This window comes from Dromiciops gliroides, chromosome 3, assembly GCF_019393635.1.
Source record: "Dromiciops gliroides isolate mDroGli1 chromosome 3, mDroGli1.pri, whole genome shotgun sequence".
NCBI classification, from domain to species: domain Eukaryota; kingdom Metazoa; phylum Chordata; class Mammalia; order Microbiotheria; family Microbiotheriidae; genus Dromiciops; species Dromiciops gliroides.
The window spans coordinates 152,598,902-152,621,949 of NC_057863.1; the positions used below are offsets into that span (position 1 = coordinate 152,598,902).

At 33.5% G+C, this 23,048-nt stretch overlaps 1 protein-coding gene across 2 annotated transcripts in view; it reads left to right on the forward strand.

Annotated features, from left to right (window-relative positions):
• GPR180 (G protein-coupled receptor 180) overlaps positions 1-22,792 on the forward strand; it is a 39,743-nt gene extending 16,951 nt beyond the window's left edge. Inside the window, exons 3-9 of one of the 2 annotated variants that reach the window (XM_043998956.1) lie at positions 4,241-4,441; positions 11,373-11,553; positions 11,692-11,741; positions 15,479-15,636; positions 17,852-18,043; positions 18,986-19,063; positions 20,372-22,792. In XM_043998956.1, the coding sequence (XP_043854891.1) occupies positions 4,241-4,441; positions 11,373-11,553; positions 11,692-11,741; positions 15,479-15,636; positions 17,852-18,043; positions 18,986-19,063; positions 20,372-20,530 (1,019 nt within the window). In that variant the 3' untranslated portion in view covers positions 20,531-22,792. The remainder of the gene's footprint in view (positions 1-4,240; positions 4,442-11,372; positions 11,554-11,691; positions 11,742-15,478; positions 15,637-17,851; positions 18,044-18,985; positions 19,064-20,371) is intronic. The other variant, XM_043998957.1, reaches the window with a different exon arrangement.
• Positions 22,793-23,048: the final 256 nt, after the last annotated feature.

Here is a 23,048-nt window from a genome sequence, read left to right on the forward strand (position 1 = left end):
ACTATTTAACTTTAGCTCTTTATACTCTGGCCCCAACTTACTTTTCCAACTTTATTTTATCTCTGTGCTCTTCAACCAGGATACTGGTTGTGTCCCATACCTGGAAGGCATTCCTATTTTAGCTCTACCTGCTTCAAAGCTCTGTTCACGTGCCACCTTCTAATGACTTTCTAGATTCCTCCATATGTCAGTGCCCTCTCTCTCCCCCAATTTGTTTGTTCATCCAGGTCTCATTAATTTAGCACATTGTTTGTTTCCAGCTTTTTTGCTATTATAGAACATCTATTTTTCATTTTCACTATACGATAGGCCTACATATTTTTCTTATTCTTAACTTTTCTGTGTTTAGGATCCCCAATCAAGGCACCAATCTATCAGTATAAAAACATATAACTTAAACAGTACAATTAAAACAACAGGTGAGAAGGAAATTTGTTTAGGGATTTGTGGGTACATAGAGGATTCCACAAAAAAGTATTTTTCTAGTGATACCTGTACTTGGTGATTTCTTTCACCCAATTTCCCACATGTAAATCATTATTGACAACATGATGTGATTGATTTATATCAATCTTTTGTCTTTCTAAGCCTTTTTTTTGGGATAACTGTAATTTTTATTCTGGAATTATATCACTCCATGATTTATAGCTCTGTCATCACTGGGAGAGCATTGACTTTAAAGAGCTGAGTTTTTGCAGCCACAACAGCTTATAATTATTGAAAGTTCCATAAAATTTCCCAAATATGATTCAGTTTTATCTCCTCCTCCTGAAAATTTCAGATTCAGCTCATTATTCATCAGCAATACCTATCCAATGTACCTATCTTGATAGTTATGTTTGTCACATCTTGGATAATTAAACTGTGTGGAGGATACCTTGCTTAAACCTTTAAATCTGCATTTTTCCCCTAATAAACTGAATGGGTTTTTTTTGAAGCCAAGAAACAGATTATAGTGAAATCTGATATTCTCTATATCTTTTAGCTATGTGACAACAAAAATATAATTTGTTATAGAAGATGTTTATAAAAGCTTGCCTGTTCAAGTTTCAAATTCTATCAAGGACACCCTTAATGTTTTTATAGACCATTCTCATAAAAATTAAAGAGATGAAAAAATAGGTACATAACTTATTAGTTGTTAATATGCTCTTAGTCACCTTTTTGAGCAGGTAAGAATAGTATCTGTAATCTTTTTTAGCCCTTAGAATCCTCCCCTTGGTAGTGATCTCAGTGTATAAAACTATGCTGCTTCCAGCATGCATATTTTCTAAAAGCATTTGGTTAGATGCAATCACTCATATTGTCTTCATCTTATTAAGTTTTTGTTTCTCACATATAGGGTAACGAGGTGACAGAAATAAAGTTCAAGTGTCATTGTTCCTTTTTTGCCTTACAAAAAGACTGGCAGATTTGTTCCATTTTATGTTTATCTACCTTTTGGTTTCATCTACTAGTGTTCTCAGGATAATTTAGCTTCACTGGATCTCATACCAAGCTCTCTGCTCATTCATTTTTTCCTAGATTGCTTTTTTGAGAAGCTTTACTTTTAATCAGCTATCATCTTTCTCCATAATTTTTTTTTTTTTTGGTGAGGCAATTGGGGTTAAGTGACTTGCCTAGGGTCACACAGCTAGTAATTGTTAAGTGTCTGAGACTAGATTTGAACTCAGGTCCTCCTGAATCCAGGGCCGGTGCTCTATTCACTGCATCACCTAGCTGCCCCCATAACATTTTTAATATAAGTTTTATTGATGACTTTTGTTTTTAAATCATAGTCACTTCTGGATCTATCAACCCTGTTCTTTCCCTCCTTTTCCCGTGATCACCTTTGTAACAAAGAAAACATGTAAAACAAAATCAGTCAACCTTTATAGCAGTTGAATATAACATTGTGCACCTGCAATTCCCTACTTCTCTCCTGAAAGGAAGGAGGTGTGTTCCTCATCTGTTTTTTAGGATCGATTAGTTATTACAATCACCCAGAGTTCAGCTTTATTTTAGTGTTATTTCATTAATAATATTGTGTGTTATTGTTCTCCTGGTTCTGGTCAGTTCACAATGTATTAGTTCATACAAGGTGTTCCATGCTTTTCTAAATTCATATTCATCATTTCTTATTACATAATAATATTCTACTGCTTTAAATATCCCATACTTTGTTGCATTCCCAAATTGATGGATATCACTTTGCTTCCATTTCTTTGCTACCACAAGAAGTAGTGGTGTGATTATTTCAATATAAATGGGCCCTTTTTTCTTGGTTTTGATTTGGGAATCTCTGGGTCAAAGTATATGAAGAGTTGGTGAATTTCTCAATTCCAAATTGATTTTGAAAATGGAAAGTTTTTTTTTCAGGAATTTCATGGATTAATTCGTAGTTTCACCAATAGTGTATTAGTATTTCTGCCTTTTCCTTAGCCCCTCAAACTTTGACTTTTTCCATCTTTGCCAATTTGTTGTTGCTAAAAGAGTAAAATGAAACTTAAGAGTTTTCATCTCTATTATTAGTCATTTTGGTTGTTCATAGTTTACAATTCTTTTGGAAACTTCATATCCTTGACCTATCTATTGGGGAATGCCTTGGTCTTATTTATGATAATTCTCCTTATGAGCACTTTTTTGTTTGTTTGTTTGTTTGTTTTTTAGTGAGGCAATTGGGGTTTAAGTGACTTGCTCAGGGTCACACTGGATTTGAACTCAGGTACTCCTGAATCCAGGGCTGGTGCTCTATCTACTGTGCCACCTAGCTGCCCCATGAGCACTTTTTCTTGGTTGGTTTTAGAATTCATCCTCTAGGCATTGTTTCCATTGTTCTCTATTTAAAATAAAAATTATATGGCCTTTTGTATCTTGGTCTTATGCATTTGAAACTTAATATGTTTGTGATGTTTTGTAAATAAGTTTATATCATAAACCAGTATTTCCCACATAGTCTATGAAATGGAATAAGACCATTAAAATAAACTGAGGGGACAGCTAGGTGGTAGAGTGGATAAAGTGGGTGCTTGGATTCAGGAGGATCTGAGTTCAAATTCTGCCTCAGATACTTGACACTTACTGGTTGTGTGACCTTGGGCAAGTCACTTAACCCTCATTGCCCTGCAAAAAAACCAAAAAACAAACAAACAAAAATTCGAGATGTTTAAAATTAATGGTGAGGAAGACATCCTATCCTGTCACTTTCAAAGTGCAAATATTGGGTTGGATATTGTAGAAAAGAAAGAAAACTTTAGAGCAGGAAAAGGAACTTTAGTGTATTGTCTGATCCCCTTGTTGAGATAAGTATACTTTGGGTGATGCTGGAGGGTGGAAGTCATGGAACACAACAGTTTTTCAAAACAATTAAAGTTGTGGATCATTCAAAGGACAGTGTGCAGCAGCATATTTCTCATAAAGAACTGTACAAGAGAAGCAGTGAAAATTACTGATGTCATCAGAGATACTTAGATGAGAACAAGAGGTAGGCTCTAGCTAAAAAAAGAGGTTGTGTGGCAAGAATAAGAGATAACATGCGCCACTGTTACACACACAATGAGATTTAGGGGAATTTCTCTAATACATTGGGGACTCCTGTAGAGGATTTATGAGAGGACATGAGCAAGAGTTGGACAGGATAAAAAGGTGTGGATGCACAGTTGGAGGGAAAACTTAGCTTGAGGAATTCCCAGAGCCACTGAAATAAAACTAGATCATGAAGGTGACTCATATTTTTCTTCTGCTTCAAATAATTTTTTTCAAAAGTAGTTTATCAAGAAAATTCATATATAAAAAGGTAATGAAAGGTAACAAATTCTCTAGTGACTATAAATTCCTAAGTTAAACTCTTTGTGGTATTACAATTTGCCTCTTTAGATAGTTTTCAAAAAAGTAATTTATCTCACTTGGAAACTTTTAGGTGTAATTTTAAATAGTTATTAAGTGAAGTTCCAGGGAAACTGTTCCTCATTGAAAACCATAGTTTTACAATACAGTTTTAAAGCATTCATCTAGAGTATGTATAATTGTGACATGTTTAATTTCTGACTGCTTTATTACCTACAGTAATTATATACAATAACCTTCCTACACTGCAGCAAGTATTTCCAGGGTAATGAGAACAAAACAAAAAAGGATTGTACAACCTCAAACAGGATGAAATCACTGTTTGAGAGTAGGACTGCATCATTTATTTATATTATCAAATAAATTTCAATTTAAAATCAAGTGCCATTTTCTTTCTTTCTCTTTCTCTTTAAAGTGACTCTGAATCATACTGAACACAACCTAACTGTGTCTCAGATTCCATATCCCCAAACATGGTATGTGTTTTATGTCGACAAGTTTACGTGCGATGATGACTTTGAAAATTCTGAATTAGAAGACATCTCATTTGAAATGATATTACTAAATCCAGATGCTGCGGGGAATCCATTGGATCATTTTAGTGCTGGGGAGTCTGGTAAGGATAATTTTCCTTTAAATTGTATTATTTAATATAGCCATATATAATTATATGTGTATATATTACATGTATGTATATATTATGCATATATACTCTATGTGTGTGTGTCTGTGTGTAGTGGGCAGGTAGGTGGTGCAGTGGATAAAGTGATGAGTCTGGAATCTGGCCTCAGACACTTAGTAGCTGTGTGACCCTGGGCAAGTCACTACTTCAGTTTCCTCATCTGTAAAATGAGTATAAGAAGGAAACGGTAAACTACTCCAGTATCTCTGCCAAGAAAATTTCAAATGGGATCACAGAGTCAGGTGTGACTGAAAAATGACTCAATAACAACTATAACTATATATATGTATATGTGCGTGTGCATATGTATGTATGTATGCATGCACATGTACATATATGTATATATAGAGAGAATCAGATTGAGGATTTGGGCAAGTCTAAAACTCATTATGTAGGAATAGAGACTGATCCAAACTCTATCCCTTGCCTTTTGCCTCATGCCAAATTTTAACTTTGAATTTTAACTTGTGCCGTTATACCATACTTGTGGTTGTGACTTAATCATACTGTACCACCTTCCTTGTACTACCTATACATCCTTGCCATACCAGCCCAGCCCAGTATCCTGACATGGCCTCTCTTGATCTGCCTCTGTGTGTGTGTGAACACCTTTTTATAAGTTTGGAAGTGAATATAATTAGAATCATTAACCCAATCTAAGGAAAAGGAAGTGTTACCAAAACTACCAGGTTTCTTTTTATAATACATTACCATCAAATGGTTCTTGAAAACTACTTTATTCGTTGACTGAAATATCTAACAAGTCTTATGCTATTTTTTTCTCCATAGTTTAAAATATGACAAGTTCCAAAATGTTTTAGGAAAACTTTGGTTTATAAGTTGAGCCCCTAGAAAAATTTTCCTCCTATGTGGCATCATGTATGAAATTTGAGTTTCCAGTGAATCACTTCCCATTAGTCCTTTACTTAGCTTATTTCCAAACTTCACTCTTAAATGAGGAAAATGGTTTCAACTGTGCCCCTTTCCAGAAGAGAGGTGACTTACCAGATATTTATCGAAGGTATTTTGAGTTGTAAAATTATGTTACAAATATTTGCAGTTAAGGCTAAATGTGATCATTATGTGTAATCAGATATAATTCTGTATACCCACCATGCTTGAGTTGGTCCTTTTTTTTGGGGGGGGTGGTAGACTCACTCTTTGCAATAGAAGAAAAAAATACAAGTGACTTATGTTTGAGACTGACAGTACTCTTCTGGTTATTAACACATTTATGAACAGAACAAAGTAAAATGCTTAAAAATTCAAAGTGCTATTGATTGAAAACATGCAAATCAAAACAATTCTGAGGTACTATCTCATATCTAGTAGATTGGCTAATAGGACAGAAAAGGAAAATGACAAATATTGGAGTGGATATGGGTAAAATGAGACACCAATGTACTGTTGGTGGAGTAGTAAACTGATTCAGTCATTCTGTAGGCATTTGGGGACTATGCCCAAAGGGTTATTAAACCATGCATGCCCTTTGCCCTAGCAATACCACTACTAGGTCTGTATCCAAAAAGCATTAAAAAACAAAAAAGAAAAGGACCTATATGTACAAAATATTTGTAGCAGTTCTTTTCTGGTGACAAAGAATTGGAAATTGAGGAGATGTCCATCAATTGGGACTGAACAAATTATAGTATTTGATTATGATGAAATACTATTGTTCTATAAGAAATGATGAGCAGGATGCTTTCAGAAAAACTTGGAAAGATTTACATGAGCTGATACAAAGTGAAATGTACTGTGTACAAAGTAATAGCAATATTGTGAGATTATCAGCTGTGAATGACAACTATTTTCAGCAATACAATGATCCAAGACAACTCTGAAGGATTTAGGATGAAAAGTGCTATCCATCCTCGGAGAAAGGACTGATAATGTCTGAATACAGATTGAAGCATATATTTTTTTCTTTATTTTTCTTGAGTTTTTTTTTGGTCTGTTTTCTTTCACAATACAACTAATATGGAAATGTTTTACATGACTACATGTGTATAACCTCTATTAATCTGCTTGTCTTCTCAATGAAGGGGGGAGGAAAGGGAAGAAGGGAGAGAAGTTGCAACTCAAAGTTTTAAAAATGAATGTTAAAAATTGTTTACATGTAAAAAAGAAAAAAGAAAATAATAAATTCAAAAAGAAAAAAGTCAAAGTGGTTCTTCAACAGTAGTTATGCTAAATATTTATATACCCAAATAGTATAGTTTATTTTGAAGAACAAGGAAGAGATTCACATGTTAACCAGGTGTGGTCGGATTGGACAAATTTTCATTGGTATGTGGTCCAGTTACTTCTTTAATACCTCCACCTTTTTGAGAATAAAGTATTGGTGTACAGTTCCATACCTGAGAAGAAAGCTAGTGTATATTCTCTCCCTTTTCCCTCATTACTTTTCCTTATCCTTACACCAGAATTTCAGTACATCACATGTGAAAGGTTACCATTCCCCTTCTCCCTACCAAGCTGTATAATTTCACAATTATCTTTCACCAAATTCATCTCAGTACTCTCATTTGCTTTCAGCAAAAGAGGAAAAATAACATTGACCAGTTAGGTGTACGAAAATTACGAAGAATTATGCTCAATTTGGTTTGTGTTCAGATTTATGTATTTCATAACACAGGTAACATTCACCATCCATTTCATGCTCCCTTTAATTTTCTTGGGGGCAGCTAGGTGGTACAGTGGATAAGGTACCAGCCCTGGATTCAGGAGGACATGAGTTCAAATCTGGCCTCGGACAAAAAAAAAGTATATTTTCTTTCTTTTGAGTTTACATGTTTTACTCTTCAGTGCCATCTTTTAAGATTAAACTTAGTTTTCAGAACATATTGTTTCCTTCTGATGAAGGGTAAGCAACTGAATAAAATTTACATTGGTGACTGAAAAGTAAGTGAAAATGTTTTTTCCCCCATTAGAACTGTATTTATGTAAAAGAACAGTGAATTCAAAACAAGGAGTACATTTTTTCCATAAAAATATTTTATTATTTTCCAGTTACATGTAGAGATAGTTTTCAACATTTTTTATAAGATTTCTAGTTTCAAATTTTCCCCATCCTTCTTCTCCCTCCCCCTCTCCAAGACAGCAAGTAATATGATACAGGTTATTTATCTACAATCACATTAAACATATTTCTGTATTAGTCATGCTGTGAAAGAAGAATCGGAGCAAAAAGGAAAAACCTCAAAAAAGAAAAACAACAACAAAAACAATATAGTATGGTTCAATCTACATCTAGATTCCACAGTTTTGTTTTGTTTTTTTCTGGATTTGGAGAGCATTTCCCATAATAAGTCTTTTTTATTACTGAGAAGAATCAAGTCTATCACACTTGATCAACACATAATGTTGTTGATACTGTGTACAGTGTTCTCCTGGTTCTGCTTATGTCACTCAGCATCAGTTCATGTAAGTCCTTCCAGATTTCTCTGAAATCCACCTGCACATCGTTTCTTACAGCACAATAGTATTCCATTGCATTCATATATTACAACTTGTTCAGCCATTCCCCAATTGATGGGCAACCCCTCAATTTCCAATTCCTTGCCACCACAAAAAGAGCAGCTATAAATATTTTTGTACATATGGGTACAAGGAGTATATTTTTAAACTATCTTGTAGGCAATCAAGGTAAGAATGATTTATGTAAACTTCAATGAAATTTCATTCTGTGGGCAAAATGCTACCCATGGCTGCACAAATGTCTTCAGTCCAATTCATTTTATGCATTGCTGTCTCAGTGAAATAATTTCCTCTGCTGATTATTATCTTAGGATCTGGAAGTGTCATTCATACTGAAGAATCCCAAAATATCTTTCTGGTTATATGAGTTTCATTTTCAAAAGTCCTTTCCTCCTATTACTTGGTAAATAGTGAAGGACTTTTTCTTTCACAGTAGAGTTGTAGACTTATGAAACTTGCCATTTTCTCCCTTATGGTAAGATTCTAAATAAAAGAAAGATGGTTTTAACTCACTAATACTGAAGGGTAAAAGGAAACCATATCAGCATGATATAGTGGGGTTGGCCTTGGGATCAGAAAAACCTAGGTTCAAGTCCAGCCTCCAAACACTGACTAGTTGTGTAATCTCAAGTTAGTCATTTAATGGCTCAGTAACAAAACTATGTTTGCTGATTTGTACCTTTTATATGAAATCTTTCTTAGCTCTCATCCTCCAAGTGCTTTCTCTCTTGAACAGGAAAAAAAATATACATATTTATCTTGAATTTATTTTGTGTGTGTGTGTGTGTAGTATCCGCATACATACATACATATATAGTTATATATACACAAAAATATACATGTTGTAGATAGATAAATAAAACATTAATTTAGTGCTTACTATATGCCAGTCACTGAACTCAACATTTAGGATATAAATATAAACAAGCCAGACAGTTTCTGCCCTCCAAGAGCTGACATTCTGATGTGGGAAGACAACACATAAAGGAAAGGTGGCTTGTGTAGTGGGTGACACACATGGTCACCACAGATAAAGGGCACCGAAAAGGAGTGGGGAAGGGAGATGGAGGAACTACATATGTGGTAGCATGGGAAGCTTGATTTGGAGCTAAGTGGCAGAGAAATGAGAAGTAGAGGGAAATTCCACACTGTTAGTTCCCTCATACAGATAAAATCATAGGCCAGAGAATGAAAGCAAAAACTTAATAAGCATAAAATAGCATAATTTAAATAGAACTGATTGATTTCAGTTATGGTACCCATGTTTTCTGCATTTGCTATAGTGAAATGGGCAGCATTCCTAGTCCCCATCTAGTTTCCTTATGAGAAATAACACTGATCAGATGGCGACTCTACCTCTTTCAGACATGTATACACTATATCAGTATTGATAAACTCCTCTAGGTAATAGGAGAGAAAATGTATGCTCCCACCTGTAGTTTCCTTATTTGTTCCTTTAAATCTAAATATAGTGATGTAGTATAGCTTAATGTTTAGATTATGAGTCTTGGAGTCAGGAAGAACTGGTTTAAGTCCTTCCACTGACACATACTGATTGACTTTGTGACTGTGGACAAATCACTTAATATTTCAGTGCTGCAAACAGCTCTTTAAGACTAGAAGTTATAGATGAGTTGCTGAAGTACATTGATGGTGGGGTCTCCATACCAAGAGCTCCCTGTACTGATGAATTCACAAGTTTAAACATAGCTTTTCACCTGGATGTTCAAATCATCCTTCATTAAAGTCTTCATCAGGGTTCACAAGTGATCCTGAGACAGTGTAAATTGTTATAGGTTCTGCAAAGCCTTTGAGCTTGGGATCAATGATGATCTGTGTGTCAGTGGTACAACCATTACTGGAATGCTTCCCAAGAGATGAATTTCTTTAGTCACAGGAATTCACAAATGTTGGCTCAGGCAGAATGGATGCTATATCTATGGAGGTTGTCACCACGTTGATAAAATCAGATCCTTAAAGTTTTGTAACATTGGTGCCAGAATGGACTATAGCCTAGAATTCAGTTTATGTGGAGCAAGTGGGACACCCAGTGGCTAAACTATTTATTGGCTTTTCCTTTTTTCTATTTTCATACTATTCCTTGCTTTCATCAAACACTCATGATTGAACAATTTCTTGAATATATCCCATCCTGGTTATCCCTGTAGATATTTTTATTTATCTTTCAATAACCGTTTCCTCCCGCATTTTCTTTAATAAGAGTGTTTATGGTAGAAGTGTTGATCTCTGTTCTATCTCCAAAAAAATGTTGAACTTTTGATTTGGTCACAAAATCTTCAATCTTAAATTTCAACCTTTTCAATTAAAAGTATTTTTCTGCTATCGTGAAATAAAGATAGAGATTTAAATTGAACATACCATTTATTTAATTTAAAATGAAACTTGCTATAACAGTAACCATTCATCATTTATTATTCTGTATTTCTTTTTTTTAAATTCATAAACAGATATCTGATTGCATAACCAAAAACTAAGGTCTTTTAATGAAAATTGCTTAATCCTTGCTATTTCTTATCTTGAAACAATGAAAGGTGGGCCACTGAGAGTTTGTATATTTGAAAGGATTATCCTCCTTACTCTCCCCTTATAATCCTGTTCTTTTTTTGGCTACTAACCTAGTCTCAGGGAAGTCTAGGAGTATAATAGAAGCAAGAGTTGACTGGAACCATTCCTACCACATGTTCATTCAGATATTAACCAGAAACTTGAGTTATGGAATTGGCTCCATGGATGTAAGATATAGTTAGCCAGACTTACCACCAAAACTATCATTTAAAAATTTCCATAACAAACATATTTCTTCATTAATTAACTGAGACAATTAGTTGTTGGGCCATCTTAAAGTGTACCAAACCACTGCCGACTATATACCAAGGTATGTATCTAACAAAAACAAATTCGTAGCTTTCACTTTAATATAAAAAAAAGCATTTTCGGAGAAAGACAAATCTATATATTGTATAAATTCATGCCAAATTAAAAGCATTTTTTGAACAAAATCAAAATACAGATTCTGTTGGTGAAACTATTAGAACCAGTACATTCACCTCAGTTCTTTGTAGCTTAATTGTAACCAAGGGAGGATGTTTATACTGTTTAAAATAAGGGACAAAATATTATAGCATGACTTGCTTTTTTATGGTTGAAATTTTGTTCTAAAATTAGAGAACTAGGTTTTTAAAAATAACATTTTCAATTCATCATCAAAAGCAAATAGTTATATGTGAGTCCAATTGACTTTGAAAAACCAAGTGTGATTCAGATTTAAATTTTTTTCTAGAAAATTTTTGTCAGAGGGATTTTGTAGACTTAGAAATATACCCTTAAGTTTTCAATTGATGCAAACCATATTTTTTTTCTCTTTCAGGGTTACATGAATTCTTTTTCCTCCTAGTCCTCATATACTTTGTGGCTGCCTGCATTTATGCTCAATCGCTGTGGCAAGCTATTAAGAAAGGAGGGCCCATGCACATGGTTTTAAAGGTCTTAACAACTGCATTGCTCTTGCAAGCTGGTTCAGCTTTAGCTAATTACCTGCATTTCTCCAGGTACCTTGCTACCATTGAGACTCACTCATTAAAGTTAATTAATTCTAATGAATCTTTCCAAATTATGGTTATTTTGATTATAAATTTTGTTTTAGAACTCTCTGGTTTACACTAACTCTACTCCTTTCCATTTCTTAGTTACTCCAAAGATGGAATAGGGGTCCCTTTTATGGGAAGTTTGGCAGAATGTAAGTATCTTTTTAAAATACATATATTTTCAACAGCCATTAGATTTTGTAATTATTTTTGGTTGTGTTTATGTTTTCTCTAAGGTCAGTAAGTTCAGTTGATTAAATTTTAGCACTAATTCAGCCAAAGCTGCAGATTCAGTCTCTATATGTACCACTTGGCTGTTTTTTTCAATAACCAATGCCTGTACCTATAATTCAATAAATCATTCTTCTAAGATAAAAACCAGTTCCTTTAGGTGATCACTTGAATTTTTTCCAAGTCTGGACCAATGGAAAAATTTCAGAGGGTAATCAATCATTCTACGTGACAATGATTGACATAGGTGCAATAATTGTCATGGTACAGGTCTGTATTTAATATTACTTGTCCTGCATTTTTATTTCTGGAGCACAGAATTAAATTGTAAAAATACAGCTAGGCTTGAGTATATACCGTTTCAAAATTGAGAATAAAAAAAATATGAGGACATACCTTGTAGAGCCTACCTTAAAATTCAGGTTCTAAGTATGAATATATCCTTCAGGGGTAGCATTCCTTATATTTCTGTTTCCCTCACATTTTACTGTCAAATGGGTTGTCATCTATCTGGATAGTTACTCACACTGGTCTAGGAATCCACTCTGCTTATCCTCTAGTCTGAGATTTTTTAAAATAGTAAGCCCGAATGTTACTTGTATTCACAAGCAAGACATGAATGCACTCTTGCAGTCCATATGCATTAACTTTGATTTATAAACAGGCTTATCCATTTTGTGGAGTGTTCAGGTCCCTTGTTTCTCTGCCTCTTTCAGGTTATTGACTTTTGTCTTTTACAGAATCATAAAATTCTCAGTTAGAGATCATCTAGTTCAAGCCAGCCATTATGTAGGTGAGGAAATTTACACATAGAGAGTTTAAGTAATTTGCCCAAAGTTGATCAGCTGGCTAATAAGAAATATGGGATTTGAACTAGTCTCCTATCAGTAGGACAAGTGTCCATTCCATTATACCATGTAGCTGCCAAACACTTCATTTGTACTTCTCTCAAGGGTTGATCAAGAAAAGTAAGAAAAACTTAAATAACAACCAAATAATGATATAGTAACAAAATAGCTATCTGTGCCATGTTTACCAAAAGTTAGGTTTTGTTTGTTTGGTTTTTTTAGTGAGGCAGTTGGGGTTAAGTGACTTGCCCAGGGTCACACAGCTAGTAAGTGTTAAGTGTCTGAGGCCGGATTTGAACTCAGGTACTCCTGACTCCAGGGCTGGTGCTCTATCTACTGTGCCACCTAGCTGCCCCCAAAAGTTAGGTTTTAATTTTTGTGATTAACAGATCCTGTATAAATATTGTATCAAAATCTATATTTTTATATCATTTGAAAATATCAGTCACTTAACAAAAGTGAATTTGGCATATCCTATCCTAAAATGAAAATATAAGGATATCTCAAAATCCAGAAGAAAAAAAAAAGAACTATGGAATCTAGATGCATATTGAACTATACTATCTCTATTTTTTTCTTTTTTGAGGTTTTTCCTTTTTGCTCTGATTCTTCTTGCACAGCATGACTAATGCAGAAATATGTTTAATGTGATTGTACATATATAACCTATATCGGATTGCTTGCTGTCTTGTGGAGGGGGAAGGAGGGGAGGGAGGGAGAAAAATTGAAACTAGAAATCTTAGGAAAACAAATGTTACAAACTATCTCTACATGTAACTGGAAAATAATAAAATACTTTTATGAGGAAAAAAAGAAAATACAAGCATAAGGGTAAAATAACCCATTACAAATATGACTATCTGGGGCAGCTAGGTGGCGCAGTAGATAGAGCACTGGCCCTGGAGTCAGGAGTACCTGGGTTCAAATCCAGCCTCAGACACTTAACACTTACTAGCTGTGTGACCCTGGGCAAGTCACTTAACCCCAATTGCCGCACTAAAAAAACAAACAAACAAACAAACAAAAAAACCAAATATGACTATCTGGTTTGACAGCAAACTATCAATTGATCCAATAAACTATATCATTATTAGTTATATTTGGCTTATGCTCTTTAAATTTTATTATGCAGTTAGCCTTATATCACTTTAAAAAATAGCTTCAGGTGAGAGGAGTGACTGTCCTAGGTAGCTTTCCAAAATGTAGAGAAAATTATAAAGAAATATATAGTTTGTTAAATTGTGATAAATTTTACCATGGACCAAATAAAAATTCATTAGTATGTAAAAGTGGTTCTGTATTTTTTGGCCTGCAGAAAAATAGTTTGTTAAACAGAAACCACATAAACCTAAAATGTTTTAAGTCTTTTTTGTTTACCTGATTTTATTGCTATTTTGTTACATCATTCATTAATGCCTTATCTGCATTAATATTCCTTTCATTGATGTCGACTTGCAATTTTAAATGATGGCCACCTGATGGCGCATCACACTAGTGTAATGGGCCTTGCTTCAGAACTTGAAACTGTGACTCTATACTGTTAATCCCTAGAGAACAAATCATGTAATAGTGATATGTCTATTACTATATTATTTCATATTAATGCTTTGTGTTAGAAAAGATTTACTCCAAACACTGTAGTTAGGTTAAAGAAACATAACATATTGTGTCCTACTCTGATTAAAAATCATAATGTTGCAGCACTTTCAGTGAAATAAATAACAAAGTATATGTTAAGAGAACTAAATTAAGGAATAAATATTAAAAACTCACTAATAATTGTAGCTTACATTTGTGTAAGATATTTTATAGTTTACAAAGTGTTTTCACAACAGTCTATGAAATAAATATGAAAGTATTTTTACCCCCATTTTACAGATGAGGAAATATTTTCAGAGAAAGGAAGTCAGATAGCTGATAAGCTGCAGAGCTAGGACTAGAGCCCAAATCTTTAGCTCCTCAGTCCAGTGTTCTTTCTGCTATATTGCATAGCTATCCAAAATTAGATTTAAGGTCTGTTTTTTCTAGAGGTATAATGTAGATACTTCTTTTAAGCAATACAGTAGCAATGCTGTGTTTATTCAAAAAATAAGGATAAAGACCTAAATGATCTTATAGATTTATTAAAAGTATTACTTGTGTAGTGATTAAATATCTGATTGAATAGATTCATTTTTTTTGTTTGTTTAAAAATTATACTACAAATACTTGGATTTAAAACGAATTTGATACTGACTTGGAATGCTCTAGGAAAGTGTACTAATGGGAAATTAAAAGTCATGATCTACCATTGATAAATTGTGTGACCTTTATCAAATCTAGACTTTAGTTTCCATATTGATAAAGTACAGGGTTTTACTTGATGATGTCTAACACCCTTTCCAACTTAGCTGAATTAAGTTTAGCAACCATTAACTTAATGCCTACCACATGTAAGGTGTTGTACTAGGAAAATTAGTTCTTGGGCTCTGAGATTTTTCTGGGTTGAGACGTATCTTAAAAATAAGGTAAAAATAAGCTATTTAGTGGTGATAGTTGTTGTTGTGGTGACTGATGAAGAACTGCCTAATAATAGTTAATTAAGTTAGTGGGCTAAATAAATAAACAACACTGGCTTCATTTTCATATTTATCTAAACTACCTACATATTGTATTGGGTACTAAATGAAATGTTTCATTGTAGAGTGTCATTTTAACTTACAGACTGGTTTGCTATTCATTGATCTCTTTTGTTTGTTGGTCCCTTAGAAGGAAGGAATACTTGATATGAAAATGAATGGCTGTCAATTTTTGTTTTTATCTTTTCCCAGTTTGTGACATAGCCTCCCAGATCCAGATGCTGTACTTATTACTGAGTTTGTGCATGGGTTGGACAATAGGCAGAATGAAGAAGTATCAAAGCAGACCTCTCCAGTGGGATTCTACTCCAGCATCTACTGGCATAGCTGTAGTCATTGTCATAATACAGGTCTGTGCTGTTTGGTCTGCTCTGCCTGCTTTATTTTGTTTAGAAGGTAGAATTACATTGGAGAAGTCTCAGGTTTGAATGTATTTGCATTTTAAAATTACAAATAGATAGTCACAAGGACTTTTTGTTACATTTTAAAGAATTGAGAGCTAGTGCCTAATACAGAAATTGTTCTCTCTTAATACTTTTCTCAACTTGAGTCTAACACTACTCACATTATTTAACTCCATGCCATTTTTAATTAATACCACTTAACTGTAACTTAGCTGAATCAAAATCTCTTATGGGGGAATTTGTGCTATTACAGAAAAACCCAATGTTAAGAATGATTATTTATAAAGTCAACAGGTCCAGTTTTGTTACTAAGTACATCAGAATTAAAAAAACTAACTGAAAAATAGAGTTTGAATTTAACTGGAAATGAAAACCTAGAATGGGGAAGAAACAGGATTTACGTGAACTAGAGATAATTTTGTCTTCAAGAAAATCTTTTCACTGATTTCTCTCAACCTCTTTTTAAAAACTAAATGTAGTATGATGGTATCCATTTTGTTTCAAGATACCAAGTTCTAGGGATAAGATATGTCTATAAAAATCAGAGTAAAGAAAGGAAATTTACTGATGTAAATGATTTTATGATTGATTAATGGTCAGTATTATTTCCAAGTAAACATTATTGTTATATCATAATTCTATAAGTAACAGTTTAGAATTAAAAACTAATTATCTGGGGAAGAGAAATCCCAAGGCTTATCACAGGTAAATATATACACTCACTACTTAGGAAACAATTCTATTATGTCAGAAAATAAATATTAATGGGAATAAATAAACAAAAATAATTGCAAAAGGACAAAATTTTAATGTTTTGATTCTGGAAAATAATTAGTATACAAGATAGATTTACTTGTATGTCAAGCTTTCAATTCTCTTTTTATGTCCTTTCCTTCATGGAATTTCTATTACCTTTTAAAGAGAAGAAAAGATAGAATGTAAAGGAATTTGATCTCAAACTCTCTGATCTATTTAATTTTAACACATCACCATAGACAAATTATATATTGAGTATTCACAGGGTATGTGTCACTGTACTAGATTCTATGAGAGCTTGTAGAGTATAGATTGCTTGTCATAGAACCCCAGTTTAATAAGGTGTTTAGATACCATCAACATAAATATATACATTGATTATATATCAATTTATGTTTATAAAGTGAGTGAACTGGAATGGGTAAAAGTGATGTGAAGAGTATTAAAGAATAGTTTTCTGTTAAATGAGAAGGATTTTCTTAGAAGAATATTTTGAATCACAGCTTACAAAATGAGAAGGGTTCAATTGTGGTTGGGCCAAGAGGAATTAGGGGTGGGGCAGGCTATTTTAATAGTGGAAAATGACCTACACAGAAGCTTTAACCTGAGAAGGAAGTCTCCTACATGGGGAATGGCAAGGGAGTTTAGCTGACCAAAACAGTAATGTGTACAGATTTATGCCTTTGTGAAAGCCAAAATAGCATTGGGGACATTAAACACTCTAAGATGGTGGATTACATTCTCAAGTCTGTGTGTTTGGTAGGTCATAAAAGTGGATCTTATGATTGACTGAAGGAGAGGCTAGTCACTGGGGTTTCTGTAAAATTTGTTACAGAAGTTCAGGTGCATGGTAGTTAGCATTTGATGAAGAGGTTTGGCATTGAAAGGAATGATGGACTGGTTGTAGAAATTAATGATTCTGATAGCAAACATAGGTAAAAGTTAAGAATTCCCCAAAGTACTGAAGATGCAGAGGGTACATAGGCATAGTTTACTATTATTCTAACATTATAGATACAAATATGCACCCAAAAGTACAACCTGTAATAAACAACATATTTCCAGATCATGAAAGAATAGTGGGGTATTGAAGATTGTCCCAGCCTGATGCTACTAAGGAAGATTGAGGCAGTGAAGGAGCTTTAGAGGAAAGATGAAGATCTCTTTCTTTTCATGTTGCATTTGATACTTTAAATTTGGAAAAACTGTCTTTTTTATTGTTATGTTCAAAGAATGGCAATGTATCATTGAATAAAGGATTACGCCTATACTTTATCAAGTGACAACCTTTGTGGTTTGATTGCCTATATAACATCTTCAGTAGTTTTTAGAGAAGCCTTTGGGGGGAAATTCTTTAAATTGATATAATATTTTCTAAAATCTAACATTGCTATTTTTTTTACAGAGTATTTTGTTGCTTTGGGAACAGTTTGAAGATACCAACCACCACAGCTACCATTCACAGCATAATTTAGCAGGGATACTTCTAATTATTTTAAGAGTTTGCCTAGCATTGTCTATAGGCTGTGGTCTCTTCCAGATCATCACAGTGGAAAGAAGTACACTTAAAAGGGAGTTCTACATCACATTTGCCAAAGTAAGTGTTCTGCGTGGGAAAGTTTCTTCATTTGTGAAATGCAGAAGCCACATGAAATTACTTTTAAGGGCTTTAATTGTAAATCCCATGATTCTGTGTCTGACAGGGGTCTTTTTTGCATTGTTGTTCAAAGACAAAGAAGAGAAGAGTAAGAATTATAATTCCATTTCTCTTTTGCCTTTCTACTTGTGTTCCTAGCAAAGGGTACAGGTGATGGGGTAGAGAGTATGCAGCCCAACAATTCAGCCTTACCCCAGGTCATGTCTTCCTTCTAGACTGTACCAGGAGTCATACCTGATGTTAATTATATCAGTCCAATCCCCTTCAGATCTATATATAATGATATCATGGAAGAATATGCCAATATCATATGTTATCATTATTTATTTCATCCTGAAAATCCTTTAGAGATTAAAGAATGTTTTGTTCTTGTTTTGGGGACTTTTAGGAATCCTTTTTGGGGGATTTTATTTATTAAAATTCAGGCTTTTTCTTTCACTACGTTCAAATTAAAAATGTAACAAACTTGGATTTAGTGGTTCTAACTTTTAAAACCTGTCATTTATTAATCTGTTTTTGAATTTCAGAAAAAAAGGTAATTTAATATATATGATAAATACAGTACAAGCCTATACTTGTATATATATATATATAGATATATAAAAGTTCATTATTGGTGCATCAGGATAAGAACTCATGTATACATGGCATGAGTTTCCAAATGCTGTAAAAAAAAATGATAATCAACCTGGTGAGATAAAAAGCTTATTAATATGACAGTAACAAAATCAGTACTTCCAGGTCCTAGTCATACAGTTCCATTTTGAAGACAAAAGGCTGATTTTAATCAGCCTTGTACTATGGTACTATAGTGTTTGTGTAGTTTCATTTCAGAGTATGAGCACAACCTTACTCATCTAACATTTTATCCTTCTGTTTTAGGGCTGTATCTTATGGTTCTTATGCCATCCAGGTCTGGCAACTATTTCTGTTATTTTTAGTGACTACCAAAGAGAGAAGGTGGGTAGTGTAAAAGATTAAGACTATTACTTATACACACACATACATACATATATACATGTCTATGTATGTATATGTTTTGTTAAGTAATTATGTATATGTTTGGTTAAGTAATTATGAGAAGGCCAAAATTGTTTCTATTCAGAAGTTGAATCTATGTGGAAACGAAGGCCCTTGTAAAACACAACTTGCACTGAAGCAATGGGTCTTTTTGCTTAAAACCTATGTGCAAATTAAAGCTTTAGAGTAAAATTCTCTAGAAGCAAAGTACTTTTTTTTCTTTTTCTTTATCACAAAACCAAAAGTTAGGCAAAAAGCAGCTTTTAAGGAGACTACCCTAGATAAGAAGTAGGGCCAGTGTTTGTAGCTTAACACCAAATCTTAGCCTTATTAGAAGTTTTTCTTTAAATTTGACTTGGGAGAAAATGTAGTCATTGCTTCACATTGCTTTTGTTAGGATTTTTTTTTTAAACTGATTAGCCGTTTCCAAAATAATGTTTTACAAAATCAGATTAATTAGAAAAACCATAAGCACAGTGTTGTATTTGACCGGAGATTAGTTTTTTAAAATTCATGATATGCTTTATTCATTTGGTAAACAACAGCAGAAATCAAGGTGGATTTACAGGAATCTGTCTTGTTGCTTTAACATGCTGGGAACTGGAGTGAGGAGGCTGCCACGCTCAAGTATGCCATATTTTGATTTGTGTCGATACCTACCTTCTTAGGTGAATAATTCCATCATTCCAAAGTGGAGTGCTGCCAGCAGCTCTTTACAAGCAATGCAGTGTGTGCTTGAATGCACAAATGTTTTCTGAGCCTGAGGTACTTTACAAAGAGTAAAATAGGTAGAAAGGTAGTCTACAAAAATAGAGAAGTGACTTGAAGATTTGAAAGGGCTTTTAGAGCCCTTTCAAGGTTGGGGGGGAGGGGATTTTTTATTCCTATTGCTGTATTAGCCTGGAACCCAATTTTTCTCATTACTTGTAGAAACTTCTTCCCTCTGTACAACTTGACTCCCTTGGGAGGGAAGTTGGTCTAGAAAATTATTCTTTTGTGTCTCACTTTGCCATCTACAAACTCACTGCTGGAGGATTTTTACATGCGGACAATTACAATTCTGAACATTTAATGGTATTTTCCTTTTATATTTTTCTATAGTAAAATAATCTGCTGAAGTTCAGGAAAGAAGTAATATTTTAAAATAATAAATATGTAGGCCTATAATAAATTGAATATAATCTCTGTGTTTCTTCCTGTAGAATGATGACTTTTACATATTAAAAGCATTCACTTTCTCTCTTTTAGGCTATTACAATAGGTGTTATCATCTGCCAATCTGTTTCCATGGTTATCCTCTACAGACTTTTTCTGTCTCATAGTCTATACTGGGAAGTTTCTTCACTTTCTTCAGTAACACTACCATTGACAATATCATCTGGACACAAAAGTCGACCTCATTTTTGATACTTGGTTAAAGGGAGACTACATTCATTTAACAAAGTGCAATAAGGATCCGAATACAGTGATGTTTCATATTTTTGTTCATACGTTCTGTGGGAAAAATCGAACAGAAAAAGCGGAGCATGTTATAATCCTGGCATCTGAACAGTACCAAAACTGAAGAAAGCCAATAAAAGAAATGTTATGAAATATACATATATATGTATGTATCTATATACATATGTATATGTATCTATATAAAGTATGAACTTTTAAAGAAAGGTTATTCTTCTGTGGTGAGCAGTTTTTTTTTCCCCCACATGGAAATAAAGGAGAAAAGGAACTGTAATATTTTGGTTAGATATTTTCAATGCATATACTTCCTCCTCTTGTATCAATATAGCTGACTCAGGTTTGACAGCCTTATAAAAAGTAATCAGTTAAAGGATTACCTGCTCAAACATGTCTCAAATAGCCCAGTTATGAAATCAGTGTAATACACTGACTAAGATTGCTTCTCTTTTTAAACTTTAAGGAAAATGCAGTTCATGTTTAAGTATAATGGGCTGGAAAAATGAAATCACTTCAGGAAATGAATGTAAAGTGTTCACATCTGAATTTAGTAAGCTTTTGTTTATTTGTGGATGGGGGGAAACCTTTATTTTTCTACCACTATTGATTCTGGTTCAGGTTTCAACTTGAGTAGCAAGGGGCTTTTGATAAACTGTTATGTGAAAAATGAAACTTAAAAACATTATATGGATGGTATGGACAGAAAGCCCAAAAGAAAGCTTTTAAAGGTCACAGTATTATGATAGAAAAAAATAGGAGGCTTGCATGTTTGAAAAGAAGAAATGAAAAATAGAATGTGTGATATGGTACTAAAATTTTAATCCTGATATAATTCATTTCTCTTATATTGAATCCTCAATCATAATTAAGCCATATACACAGATTAAATTAACAGAAGCATTTCACATAAATGTTGGTTTCAGTCATCAACTACCCATGAATTCCTGCCCAAGGATACTTAATCAGGATTAAATTTTCTATGAATAATTGAAAAACAAAATACTCACTGGATTTGTTATAATCCTGGTTGGCACTGGGTTCTAAGTAGTTGCCATCTTGAATCCATTGTAATAAAGCCATACTTTGTGATGCCCCTATATTAAGAATGCCAGCTGAAAAAAATATATACTTTAGTGCCTGTTTATTGAAATAGTGATTAAAAGGTTGACAATCTCTTCTGTATGAAATTACCATTACCATTAATTTAAGTCATTGATAGGAAATTTTTCTTTTCCCATTCATCAGATTATTCAAAACTTTCATTTTCACCACTTATGCCAATGTGAATGAAAATTTTATTTGTTACTAAAGGTAGCATTTTCAGAGAAGAAATGAAACCTTGATTTGGTGATCTTTTTTAAAAATTAAAAGTTACTAATGGAACTTAATTTTAAAATGTCCGTGGCTTTGTATTTTTTGGTGTTTTCCCTCAGTTCAAGACTTGTTTCATGTAAGGGCTGAGTATATTTGATTATGACTAAGGCAAAATGGCACCATGACAAAGTGCAATATGCTCATTAAATCATCTCTTGAGGAGTTCTTAGTAAATTGTTTTATAAATGAGAACTGCAGGTTGAGGCTGGAAAATCTGAGATATATTCTAGTTTCACATGTACAAATTGGTCACAGAGTTTTTCTTTTGCTCCCATGTTACTAATGATAGTCAAGTTCTGTTGTATTCAACTGGAATATGATTAATCAGTTTTAAAAAGTGAAACTCTTTTCTTGAAGATGTAAAACAATACTAATTGTCAATTTGGAGTTTCTCTTGTCCAGGGAAAAAACTTAATAAATCCTTAGTTGTCCGTCCTGAACTATATGAGTCTGTAATGTACATGGCACTTAGCTTTTAAGAGGAAAGGAATGTTTTTTCTATTCTCTCATTTATATTCATTGTATTATTTGTTGTAGGCTTGGGTGTTTGTTCTGTTGTTGTTGTTGTTGTTGTTAATTTATTATAGTCATTTCAGGAATCATTGTTTACATGAAGGAAAACTTTTTTTTCACTATGAAATTGATATGCTTTTACTCTAGGTTTACCCAAACTCAGAATTAATAGGCTCTGAACTAGAATAAATTATTCCATCTTTTTACTTCCCTAATACCTAGCAATCTCATTATCTCAGTTCACAGCAATCCCAGGGTTGGTGTATGTTGTGGAAGCCCTTAGCGAGGGGATCAAAAACTGACAAATAAAATGGTTTTTTTAGATTCTGTTACTGGTATTTGCTCACCTGATTGCCTGTTTGTTTTTGGGGGCATTTGAGTTTTATTCATTGAGACAATGGATAGTCACTATCTGGGGAAATACTTCTTGTACTCATATTTCTTAATAAAGTACAATGTGACAAAAGTGTTCTTTTTATTACTAAGTGTATGTTTGGTGGGAATGAATGGTTACCCCTCGTTTGTTTGTATTTCTTTTCTTTTGTAATGGTCGAAATTAGAATTGTGGTGAAATCATAAGTGG